This window comes from Portunus trituberculatus, chromosome 48 (genome assembly GCF_017591435.1).
Source record: "Portunus trituberculatus isolate SZX2019 chromosome 48, ASM1759143v1, whole genome shotgun sequence".
NCBI lineage: Eukaryota > Metazoa > Arthropoda > Malacostraca > Decapoda > Portunidae > Portunus > Portunus trituberculatus.
In genome coordinates, this window is record NC_059302.1 from 17829988 (window position 1) to 17843642 (window position 13655).

The following is a 13655-nucleotide window of genomic DNA, read 5'->3' on the forward strand; positions in this document are numbered from 1 at the left end:
TGCAATGCAGAAGTCTATTAAATCATTTCTTCTTTCTTTTTTTTCCATTAATCCTTTAACACACACACACACACACACACACAAACACACACACACACAAATGTGGAGAATCTTTAGGAAAAGTGATGGAGAAGCAGGCTGAATGGAAAAAAAGTCAGGAAGTGGAAAGAAAGGAGGTAAATTACAAAGTTGCAAGTCTGGAAAAGGAAATCAAAGAGTCTGGGGAGAAAACTTTGGGCCTTGCTGAAATTATGGATCAACAGATCATAGAAGAGAAGATTGCTGAGAAAGTGGTGAAGGTTATTAAGTCAAATGAGACATTGGTGAGGGAAACTGTAGACAAAAAGAGATGTGTGGTGATATTTGGTGTGGAGGAGGATAAGACACCAAGTAAAATGGAGAGAGAAAAACATAAAAAGGTGATAAATAATATCATTAATGTGGTGCAGGAGGAGGAAAAGACCTAGTACAAGAAATAGAGGACTTCCATAGAATTGGAAAGTTCACAGGAGAAGGTATGAGGCCAATAAGAATCAAACTTAAGTCACAAAAGGATGTAGATGAATTGGTGGAGAAGTCATGGAGGCTAGCCCAGCAGGAAACAACAAGGAAGATTTGGTTGAGAAGAGATCTCGGTGAAAAGGAAAGAGAAATGTTAAATGAGTTGAGAAAGGAGGCTTTGAAAAAAAATGAAGAGAGGACAGAAGAGGAGAAGAAAGAGTTTTTCTGGAGAATCTTGGATATGAGACTGAGGAAGTGGTTCATAACCCAGAAAAGTACAGCAAGAAAGGACTAAAGAAACTTACGTATGAGCGGAATGTAATGTATTCCAACATAAATGGAGTGATATCGGGATTTTAGAACTCAACGATTACTTGAGGGACAAGAACCCAGATATTGTGGGTCTTACTGAAACAAAACTGAGAGAGGAGAAGACCTGATGATGGTTGGAGAAGGAAATATAATGTTTGGAAAAGAAATAGAGTAGGTAAGATGGGAGGAGGAGTGATGTTGCTGGTTAAAAAGATATAAAGGTGGATCAAGTGAAAGAAGGTATGGGAAAGGCAGAAGTGCTAAAGATCAGAGCAGAAACTAATGAAGGAAAAAGAGGCACTACATAGTGGTGTACGTACCACCTAAGACAAATGCATGGTCAGTACAGGAATATGAAGAAATGATAAGTGATACAGGAACATGTCTGGAAGAAATGTTGGGTGGCTGTGAACGAACTATAATGATGGGAGATTTTAATTGTAAAGAGGTGTGTTGGGAGGACTGGTCAATGGAAGGATCAGAGACAACATGGGAAATACACTATTGACACTGGCAATGGAAAATGTGTTAACTCAGTGGGTCAAAGAAGATACTAGGTTTGGAGGAGAGGGAGCATCGTCAAGACTGGACTTGGTCTTTAGTACAGAGCCAATGGTCATTGAGGAGATGAGGGTGGAGTGCCCTTTAGCAAAGAGTGATCATGCAGTTTTGGAGTTCAAGGTGATAGATGAAGAGAAATCTAGAAGAAATGAAGAATATAAAGTGGGAAGATGGAATTATGCCAAGACAGATTTTGGAAACCTAAAGAAATTCTTTCAAGAGACAAATTGGATGAAATTCAAGAGTGCTAAGGAGCAAATGAAAAGTGGAAGGAATTTATAAAAATATACAAAGAAGGTGAGAAAAATTTGTACCAATAAGACAACATAGAGAAGTTGGAAAGCAGGACTGGTTTAACGATAGATGTGAAAAGGCTAGAACAAGAAAAGAGGATGCATGGAAGAGGTGGAGAAGGAAAAGACGGATTAAGCAGTGGGAAAGTTACAAAAGAGCAAGAAATGAATATGTGTTGATTAGAAGAGAAGAAAGAAAGAAACAAGAAAAGGATATAATTGATAAATGTAAAGACCAACCAAGGCTTTTTACAGACATGTGAACAACAACATCAAAAATAGAGAAAGTATTGAAAGTTTAGAAGTAAATGGAGTATGCAGTGAGGATCCCAGGAAATGGCAGAGGCTATGAATGGATGCTTTCGGAAGGTATTCACAAAGGAGACTGCTTTTGACAAACCACTGGTAATGGAACAGAAAGGGATTATGAAGGAGTTTCAAGTAACTGTGGAGGAGATCAAGAATATGATGGGGAGTTTAGAAGTGAGAAAAGCTGTGGGACCTGATGGGGTATCAGGATGGATTTTAAGAGAATGCAGGGAGCAACTGGCAGAAAAAGTTTGTGAAGTAATTGATGCCTCATTAAGGGAAGGTGTAGTGCCCCAAGACTGGAAAAGAGCTAACATTGTCCCAATCTATAAATCAGGTAACAAGAGAGACCCATTGAACTATAGACCAGTGTCACTTACAAGTGTGGTAGCTAAGATGTGTGAGAGGGTGGTGAAGAATAGATGGACAGACTTCTTGGAGAAAAATGACATACTTTGTGAGTGTCAATTTGGTTTTAGAAAAGGGCGTTCATGCACGACAAACCTGATATGTTACTATTCGAGGGTGATAGATGTAATACAGGAAAGAGATGGTTGGGCTGATGGAATATATCTGGATTTAAAAAAGGCCTTTGATAAGGTACCACACCGGAGACTGATCTGGAAACTTGAAATGGTAGGAGGAGTGCATGGCAGTTTACTAAAATGGATGGAAGACTTTTGGTAGGAAGAGAAATGAGAACAATAATTAAGGACAGACCATCAGAATGGGGCTTGGTGGAGAGTGGAGTTCCACAGGGATCAGTGTTGGCACCAGTAATGTTCGCGGTCTACATAAATGACATGGTGGATGGGGTGTCCAGTTATGTGAGCCTATTTGCAGACGATGCAAAATTGTTAAGAAAAGTGAGATGTGACAAAGATTGCGAACTACTCCAGGAAGACTTGGACAGAATATGGAAATGGAGCTGTACATGGCAAATGGAGTTCAACACGACAAAATGCAAGAAAATAGAGTTTGGCAAGAGTGAAAGAAGAATCAGGAGTATGTACAAGATAGGAAATGAAGACATAAAACCAGTCATGAAGAAAAAGACCTTGGGGTGACAATTACCAATGACCTATCGCCAGAGAGACATATAAACAAAATAATTGGAGAAGTATTGAACTTATTGAGGAACATAAGAGTGGCGTTCGTATATTTAGATGAAGAAATGATGAAGAAAATAATTACTGCAATGATAAGACCGAGGCTTGAATATGCAACAATACAGTGGGCTCCGAACTTAAAGAAACACATAAGGAAACTAGAGAAAGTACAGAGGGCTGCAACAAAAATGGTGCCTGACTTAAGAGATTTGACTTATGAAGACAGACTGAAAAGAATGCAACTTCCGACCCTGGAAAACAGAAGAGAAAGGGGAGACCTGATAGCAATATACAGAGTGATGATTGGCATGGAAAAATGGATAGGGAAGATCTGTGTATGTGGAATGAAAGAATGTCGAGAGGGCATGGGAAAAACTAAAATGGCCACTTATAGGAGAGATGTGAAAAAATATAGCTTCCCTCATAGAAGGGTGGAAGCATGGAATAGTTTAGACGTGGAAGTGGTCAACGCAAGGAATATTCATGATTTTAAGAAAAAGCTGGACATTAATAGATATGGAGACGGGACAACACGAGCATAGCTCTTTTCCCGTATGTTACAATTAGGTAAATACAATTAGGTAAATACACACACACACACACACACACACACACACACACACACACACACACAAGTCTGAGCATACCTGATGCCATGACAGTCTGTGCACACACCATCACTGCTTCCTCCCATTCTGCCACCACATGCAGGGCCTCCATTACCCTTCTCTGGGATGCCTGACAATTAAATACAAACATATTTTAAAATCTGGAACTACCTGCCTGTTTCTGTATTTTTCTTTCTTTCTGTAAACTATATTATAGGGCATTTATGTATAGATCCAAAGCAGCAACCAACCAGAAATGGGTGAGCCTCTCGCATTGATGCTGGAAGGAGGTTAACAGGCCGTAATTCCCTCGTCACCACTCCCACCAGGCTCTCCACTCCACATTCCAGCATCACCTGATGAAGAATTAAATCGGTAGATACCACCTATGATTGTATTTCATATGCTTATGTGGGAATAAAATGCTGAGAACAAATCAATTTCTGTGATATGTTTGTTTTAATTGGGACTTCTAATATTAATCTAGATCCAGGAAGGATAAAAAAAAAAAAAAAAAAATTAGAATATAATACAAAATCATATGTAATATGTAATGGAACTGCAATCATTAAAGCCCATATAAGTTGGATCAATAGTTGGGGGTGGAGGCTAATCCTAGCTACCCGAGAGATTTTTTTTTTACATTTTGCATGCCTGTTACCATTAACTCATTTGTGATATTAGTCAGAGGAAGCACAACATGGGGCTTGCTGTTGGTACTTACTAACACCAACATCTAAAAAATCAGCTGTATATATTAGAAAAAGGATCAGACATGGTATGTATAACAGAAACAAAGTTATGTGAAGATGTCCAAGTGAATTTTAAAGAGCAGGGATATAATGTTTGAAGGAGAGTCAGAAGGGGAAAAGCAGGAGGAGTACTGATAATGACTCAAGAGGATATATACATGGAGGAGGTAAAGTACAGAGATGAACTGGCAGAGGTTTTAAGCATATCAATTAAGGTGGTAATTCGATGACTCGATATCAATATCGGTTTTTTGGCTCTCCCATTGCTATTTTTTCACCGAATTCAATAATATTTATACACAAGGTGTACGTTTATGGTGTACGTCTTCAGTGTTAATTTGGTACACAAATGTGGCGTAGTTTTTTTTCAAATAAATATTTTTTCGGCGATAAGAAAATAATTCAAAATACCATTATAAAATCAAAACTAATAACAGTGTGGCAATTTCCTCTTAACCACATATAATATACATAACAACAAATAAATGTTAGCATCGGCATACACATAACCTATGTTATAACAATTTCATTACACGCCAAATTGTTACCTTTTTTTCATCAAAATTTGAGTTTATAAGCCTGTTGTAAATTTATTTGAGTGAGTTCATGCATTATCATGCTGGCATTTGTTAAGATGAGGTTGTTGATCATTTTGCTGCAAAAGTTTTGAAATTGACCAATTACTGAAAAGTTATTCAACAGTATATGCTGAAAAACTGAAAGTCGAGAAAACGCATTTTTCTGTGAACATCTTCAAAACCCCACATAACTCGCTTCCTCACTGGGCAACGGTTTCCTAGCAGGTGGGCTTTAAGATAGGAGGTACCCTAAAAGTATCCCCTTTAGCCCATAAATTCCGTGAAAAGCCCACATGGTATAAAAAAAAAAAAATAACTCACTCCAATATGTACCAAACTCAGATATGTACTTACATAATCCCTTGACAACTGCTTGGAGGCTGGTAGTGGCTGTTTAGATAGTTTCAGGCCATGTTACATCATGGCCTTACACGGCATTGTCACAATTTGGGAACCCAACACGTGTAAAATACGATCAACAGGTAGGCTGCACGCACGGCACTCCCTAAGGCTGTATCGATTGGTACTGAGGAGTAGCGTCTTCCTCACCCTCACTGCCTGATACTAAACTATCGTACATCACGCAAAAATAAATAAAACAGCTAAAAAAAAATAATAAATACAAGCAAAACAAAGACTAGAAGAAAAAGGGGCGTATGCACGCTTGGGTATTGAAAGGGCCGGCCCTTTAAACCCGCCATTACCAGGTAAGCAGTGCGTTATGTGCCTGGCAACTTCGGCCATGGCTTCCCTCTCCAGAGACGAACCCAAGTACCAAGTTTCCAATTTTTCAATTTTTTTTACCAAATTAACGAATTTCCACCTTAAGACCAATGGGAGGGAAAAAAAGCAGTATTATAGTTGCATATGTGCCACCGAAGATTAATGCATGGGGGCTTGATGCACATAAAGAAATGCAAAGAGAAGTGTTAAATTGCCTGGAAAATATGTTGAGGTAGGAGAGAAGAGTGCTACTTGAGGGAGATTTAAACTGTAAACATGTAAATTGGGAAGAAATGGATAAAAACAGTCATGTTGGATGTTGGGAGGTGGAAGAGTTATAACTGGCAATGGTAAACACATTGAATTAATGGGTAAAGAACTACTTATACAAGATATAGAGGGGAAAAAGAACCATCAATTCTGGATTTGGTCTTCACAAAAAAAAAATGGAGCCTTGTCCAAACATTAAAAATCATACCCCAATGGAAAAAAAGTGATCATATGGTCTGAGAAATTGATTTAGAGAATCAGAAAATTTTTAAATGCAATAAGGAACACTAGCAAAAAAGGCAGAACCAGGACAAGTTAAATTTTGGAGGGTTAAGGGTGCATCGCCAATTTCACTCTTGTGCGGAACATAAGAATGCTATCTACTGCTTTGGTTAGCTTATGGATAAATCCCTTATATAATGAAATAAAATTCATGTCCTGACTGAGTAAATTATGCAAATTGCTTTTAGAGCAATGAATATTTACGCAAATTTTATGCACTATATTTGTTTCCCTTCTCTGTCGAATCATTTTTATTTTAGTGTTGTTCTCTGTGTTTTTTGAAGAAGTAACTATTATGGAACAATTTCTTGTGAAAATTTTTTCCCTAAATACTCTCTATCTCAGTGTAAATATTACTTACTAACAAGTTCTCTGACAACCTGGTATTTTGAGAGAAAAAAATAGTAGAAAGTGTTTGAGACTAAATAAAAATATTTCAGTTACAAGAAAAAATTGACAAATTTCTTCTTTACAACAAAACAAAGGTCACTCATTCTAGTTGAAAACCAACAAAGTAGTAGGATCCTGAACGAAAAAAAAAGTTTTTTCAGGAGAGGTCTTTAAAGTTTAAAGATCCCACGGTTGTCCTTTGAACACACACTGCCTGGTAAGCTTAATGTAAACACTTTCTCCTTCCTCTTCACCACTACCTCGTCTTTACTGTCATGCTTCTGGATGTGAGAGGTAGTGATAATGCTGGTGTGAATTCAAGGATGTCACCTATGTAGCTAACCTATGTAGTCAACTTTTCATAATATTACAGCTCCCCAGAGAGTAAATTTGCAAGTTAGCTTTTTTGTACTTATACCAAATGCTTTATAATTGAATGGAGAACTATGTGGCAATCTAAAAGGTTATTTTAGGGAAGTCCAGGGACAGTAGGTAGGTAGAAAGTGTATATTGCTAATGAGTAACACACTCAACCTTTCCATATTAAGGTCCACAGACCACTGAGAGCAGACGACAAGATTCTGCTGTCTCAGGCCACTGTGTTAAGCTGCTAAACACAACCAGAAAATAATTATTCATTTCCAATACATAAAAAAAAACACAGATTCTAATTCAATGACCGATGAAGAAGCATTACCTGTGTTACCAGTTGCCAATGATCACAATATTTTTATCTATTTTCCTAATGAAAACAAAATTTTGAAAAAGATTTCACCATGAAACACTATATTCATATATCAGAAAGAGAAAAATATTTTTCCCTTAATTTTCAGAAGAAAAAAGATTAAATCTATGGTGATGCTCCCTTAAGATGCTACTTTGATAGTATTGAGTGGAAGGAAATTATACAAGGCAAGACAATTAGAGAAGTATGATATATTCTAGACAAGTGTAATGAGGGAGAAAAGAGATATGTTCCTGAATACAGAGTAAAAGAAAGCAAACACACGTGGTATAATGCTATACAGTAATACCTCGAGATACGATCGCCCCAACATCCGATTCTTTTTATATACAACGAAAAATTTTTCATAAAATTTATGCCTTGAAATACGACGATATTTTTAAGATACGAATAGCCATCGGTAGGTGGCGCAGCGATCGCTCGGCTACCCGCATCCACCCGAACATTCACCCCATGTTGTGTATCGTTGTTCATCCTTTGTGCATGTATGTGTCTGTGCTCCTCGGCAGTGTGTATTTTTTCTAAAGTTTTGTGAACTCAAGACCTGTGATCATGGGTCCCAAAAGTAAAAGTTTGGCGAGAAACACACAAAATAGCCTGTATTCACATACTGATTACACTTAGAAATTCAATAAACGAGTGAGTACAAATGGTGTTCTGCCCACAAGCAACTCTTCTTCTTTGCAATGCAAAAAACCATAAGTCTCTAGATGTCATGGTTACCAAAATATCACAGATTGAATGAGGTGGTATCATCGGTATACGTGGCCTTGCGTCCGATCGGGTTCAGCGGCCATGGCTAGAGCGAGAGAAAACGGGCCTCTCTCTCTCTCTCTCTCTCTCTCTCTCTCTCTCTCTCTCTCTCTCTCTCCTGCTGTCGCCTGTTCTGATACCACTCTCATTCAAAAGTTGTCTCCCTATAACATGGTGAGAGACCCGAGGTATAGAAGTAAGGCGTGCGGGAGAGGTGGCAGAATCAGACACAGTGAAATCACTGTCGCTCCTACCATTCATCGTTGGTGACACAGTAACGTAGAGCATATGTTTACTCCTTATGAGTGTTGCCAGCTCACAAGCAAAGAAAACGGGTAGAAAATAGCCAAAAATATCACCGTAAAAAGCCTAAACGTCTATCGACATGCCCCAAGTCTTGCATGATGAACGTCTATCGATGTGTCCCGAGTTTTGCGGGTTAAGTTGTTATTTTGGGCAATACCGCGGTATTTCATTAGTAATTCACTATCACTCAGTGACACAGAGTCGAGGTTATCCTCATGGCATGAGCGTATATGAATACTATGATATGATATCCATTATAGCAGGCAATAGAGAAGTGGAAACATAAATTTAATATCGTAGTGAAAGCAACAGCAAGCTATAAGGGTCACAATAAGAAGAAGAAGTGGCTGAGTCGCCGTGAGTCTCTGCTTTGTCTGTGGCCAATCTCATCTCTGCTTTATTTTTTGGTATTCCATATAAGATTTCACTTTATGCATTACAAAACAATCCTTTCTTGGAGGCAAGGTTTGTAAAAAGCTAATAGAAATGTTGTTTTGAGAACATAAATGCATATATAAGACAGTAACACCACCTCTAGAGATGGTGTTCCCAGCAACCTCAGAGGAACCTGATAGCAACCTTGTCACTGTCTCTCCAAGCGTTCATGGAAGCCATTTCGCAGCAGGAGGTTGCTTTGACGTTGTTAAAGACTCTTGGATCCAGCTCCAGGAGCGCTAGAGACAGAGGCGGGGAGCCAGCCAATCACAGCAAAGCTGCCGCGTTCAGTCCCTCACCTGGCAAATTCAATCCCAGAAAATTTGCTAAAACGGATGTGGTTGTACGTTATGCGGACTTTTTGGTCTAACTTAATATAGTACGTTAAACTGGAAATTCATTACACGAACGTTCGTTAAGTGGAGTATTACTGTATATGCAAAAGCTAAAAAGTATAAGGATGGAGTTTGAAAAATTAAGGAAGCAATGGAATGAAGCAAATAGAAAGCAGTATAAAGAGGCACAAAATTAATACACTAGAATAAGAAGGGAGGAGGAGAGAAATTTTGAAAAGTGTAGTGAAGATATTTTATAAGTATATAAATGGAAAAATGACAGAGAGACCATCACTAAGTTAATAAAGGGAAATAGAAATTAGTGAATTTATGAATGAGAGCTTTAAATCAGTATTTTATGAAGAGAGAGAGTTCATACAGCCAAGCAGCCAAGCGACACAAGAAGGATTAAGAAACACTGTAGTAGGAAAACAGAAAATTAGAGAATTACTAGAAAAGGAGGATGTAAGAAAGGCAATGAGGCCAAAGGAGTGGAAGAGAGTAAATATGGTCCCAATATACAAAGGAGAAAAAAGACTGAGCCCCTAAATTATAGACCGGTGGTCTATAATTTAATTTTGTGAGAAAGATCTGTTAAACTATTATCAAAGAAAAATGGTTAGAATATCTGGAGGGAAAGGAAATAATAAATAACTCCCAATTTGGTTTTAGAAAAGAAAGACCATGTATAATAAATTTACTAAGCTTTTATACAAGAGTAATAGACAAAATACAAGGGAGAGTTGGATGGGTTGACATGGTGTATCTAGATATTAAGAAGGCTTTCAAAAGAGTACCACATAGAAGACCCCTTATGGAAAATAGAACACATGAAAAAGAATACAGGGAAATATCTTAAAGTGGATGACAGACATGGTGAAATGTAGACAATGATAAAAGATACCCCATCAAGTTGGAACACAGTTACCAGTAGAAAACCACAAGGTTCAGTGCTGGCACCAATTATGTTCCAAGTATATGTCAATGATATACGAGAGTTTGAGTAGCTATATAAAATTGTTTGCAGATGATGTGAGGCATGTGAGGCCTCTCATGAGGCAGACAAGGCTTCCATAGAGGTGAGCCTGTTAAACACAGACCATCAGAGATTAACAACCAGGATCTCCACAAAAGATCTTGGTATAGCAGCCTAAATTCTCTGACAAGGGATAGCTGACGAACAAAAAAAAAAGTGACAGGTATACAATAAACAAGGAAGTATCATGAAATCTTAGGTGCACTAATCAGATGCCTCTGAAAGGTTTGATATATAAAAAAAGTATGCATGCTACGAGAAATAACACAGGAATCCAGCGTGCTATGAAAAATAAGCGAGGGAATTAAGGGAACAAAAAACATGGTGAATCTGAGGTATGTGGCCCAGTGGACAATAAAATGTACATATGCTATGAAAAGTAACTAGGAATTCAGAGAACAAAGGAAAAATAAGATGAATCAGAGACATGTGATCCAATCGTGAATTGACATGTAACAATGGTCACAGCACACACAAAAAAATTAAATGTAACGATGAGCATATATAAGGCAGAGTGAAAGGTGAGGATGGCAGAGAGAGGGAGACAGATTTTACCTAGAGCACTTGGTACTAGACACTCTGATGCAAACTTCTCACAATGAATTGGTCATCTTCTGGCTTGCCATATACAGTAAAATCCCTCTTATCCGGCATTCGAGTATCCGGCAACTTCAAGTATCCGGCACATTTTTCCCTGAGCTTAAAATCAATAAAAAATCAATATGTGCACTCATAAAATCGATTAAAATTCCCGCGCGAGGCATACTTTGTCCCCTCGTCACCAGAGCGCACTGCTTCGCGCCATCTGCGGCCCACTGCACTGTGTTCACTCAGTGACTCAGTCCCACATGTGCACTGTTTATCGCCTGACGTCTTCATCATGCCTAAAGTTGTAGAAAAGAGGAAGCGTGTTGTGCTTACACTTACGTAGAAGGTAGACATTTGTTGACGATTAGAGAGAGGTGAAAGCAGATGGATTACAGAAATTAATGGCGGAATAAGGTGTGGGTTCATCAACTATTTATGGCATTAAATCTCAAACGAAAAAGTTGCGCGATTACATGAAAGGCAGCAGAAAATCTTCACACACTGCAGTATCATCGTGGTGAAATGTTGGACAAAGTGTTATACGAGTGGTTCAACTTGAAAAGATCAGGAGTCACAATTACAGGCCCATTTTTACAAGAGAAAGGGCGTGATTTAGTTAACAAGATGGGTGAGGAAGGGGCATGCCAGTTCTCTGATAGCTGGCTCCACAGGTTCAAGGTTCGTCACAGCATAAGGAAGCTGGACATCTCGGGAGAATACTTAATTTTTGTAACCCATCAACTTATAAGAGGAAAGTATTAAAGAGAATGTTAGTATTGTATTTACCTATTTACCTATTTGTGTATTACAGGGCCCGAGCTAAGCTCTCTGTGTCCTGTCTCCTTGTCCACTCATGTCATATCTCTCTTTCATCTGATTGACACACACCTCGTCAACGACATCACTGCTCAGTTTATTCCACTTATCAATACTACGGTGCGGGAAACTGTACTTTCTCACGTCATTTAGACAGATGTCCTTTATTAGTTTTTTTCCATGTCCTCGGAGGTAATTACTTGCGGTCACCTTTATCAATTCCCTGTCCAGTATGTCAATCTTGTTCACCAATTTATACATAGTTATCATGTCTCCTCTTGTTCTTCTCTCTTCTAGTGTGGTCAGCCCCAGCTTCCTCAGTCTTTCCTCATAGTCTAACTCCCTGAGTCCTGGTACCATCCTTGTTGCCAGCCTCTGTACCCTTTCCACCTTCTTCACATTTTTCTTCATATGCGGTGACCAGACGCAAGCTACATATTCTAATTGGGGTCTTATTAAGGTGCATAATATGTTCTTCATCATTCCTTCATCTAGGTAGTGGAATGCAAGGGCAATATTTTAGAGCATGTTATATGTTTTCAAAAATATCTTGTTAATGTGTTTCTCCGGTGACAGAGTGTTTTGTACGGTTACTCCTAAGTCTTTCTCCTCATTGGTCTCTTCAATCTTCTCACCACCCAGCCTGTAATCCCTGTTTGGTCTGTATCTACTTTTTCCCATTTTCATAACATGGCTCTTGTTTATATTGAATTCCATCTGCCACTCTTTACTCCACTCATATATTTTGTCAAGATCTTCCTGTAGCTTGTTAAAATCTTCCACATTCTTTACTCTCCGCATAATTTTGGTATCATCCGCAAACATTATCATGTAACTGTCAATTCCTACTGGCATATCATTAACATAAATAAAAAAACATGATCGGACCAAGCACTCACCCTTGTGGAACTCCACTGGTTACCTTCTTCCACTTGGACTTCCTTCCCTTCACCACTGTTCGCATTTCGCTTCCCACTAAGTAATTTTTCATCCATTTTGCTAATTTATCACTTACTCCTCCAATTTTCTTTTTCCACATCAGTCTATTGTGTGGCACTTTATCAAAGGCCTTTCTCAAGTCCAGGTAAATAGCATCCACCCATCCCTCTCTATGTTGTAGTATGTCAGTCACTCCTGAATAAAAACATAATAAATTGGATACGCACGATCTTCCTTTTCTGAAACCAAACTGCCTTTCACTCAGAATGTTTTCACTTTCTAGATACTCACTCCACTTAGCTTTAATTACTTCTTCACATACCTTGCACAATATACTAGTCAACGATACTGGTCTGTAATTTAACGGTTCCATTCTACTACCACTTTTATATATAGGCACAATGTCAGCTCTTTTCCACTCTTTTGAGACTATTCATGTTCATATGGAGGTTTCCACAATATCAAATACAGGGTTCAACAATTGATCCTTACATTCTTTTAGCAACCTTCCAGATATGCCATCAGGCCCCATTGATTTATTAATATCCAAATTGCTTATAATTTTTCTTACATCTCCTTTAGTAACCATGATGTCCTGCATTTGCTTTAACTCCGTTGGCCCTTCTCCTATAAAATACTACTCCTTTGTAAACACTTTGCAAAAGTTGTTGTTCAAAATTTCAGCTATATCTCTAGCATCCTCATATACTTCTTCCCCATTTTTTACCTTTTCTATTGCCTTCCTTTTATTTAGTTTTCCATTTATGAATTTGTAAAACATTTTAGGGTCACTATCAGTTTTCCACCACTCTCTGTTCATATTCCTTTCGTGCTGTTCTCCTTACTACAACATATCTATTTGTTGTAAACTTAATGAAGCATTCGAGGCTTCATATGTTTTACTGTTTTATTCGAGTTACTTTCGTTGTTTCAAGCTAGCTGACAATTGTAAAACCTGTGAACTTTGGCTCAGTTCAGCTCCAGCCATGTAGGCGGATACACCTTTTGTCGCTC

General features: G+C 38.3%; 1 protein-coding gene across 1 annotated transcript in view; it reads right to left on the minus strand.

Annotated features, from left to right (window-relative positions):
• LOC123498434 overlaps positions 1-13655 on the minus strand; it is a 47206-nt gene that overhangs the window by 11559 nt on the left and 21992 nt on the right. Inside the window, exons 5-6 of the mRNA XM_045245537.1 lie at positions 3945-4049; positions 3733-3823 (exon numbers count right to left, since the gene is read on the minus strand). Of these exons, the coding sequence (XP_045101472.1) occupies positions 3733-3823; positions 3945-4049 (196 nt within the window). The remainder of the gene's footprint in view (positions 1-3732; positions 3824-3944; positions 4050-13655) is intronic.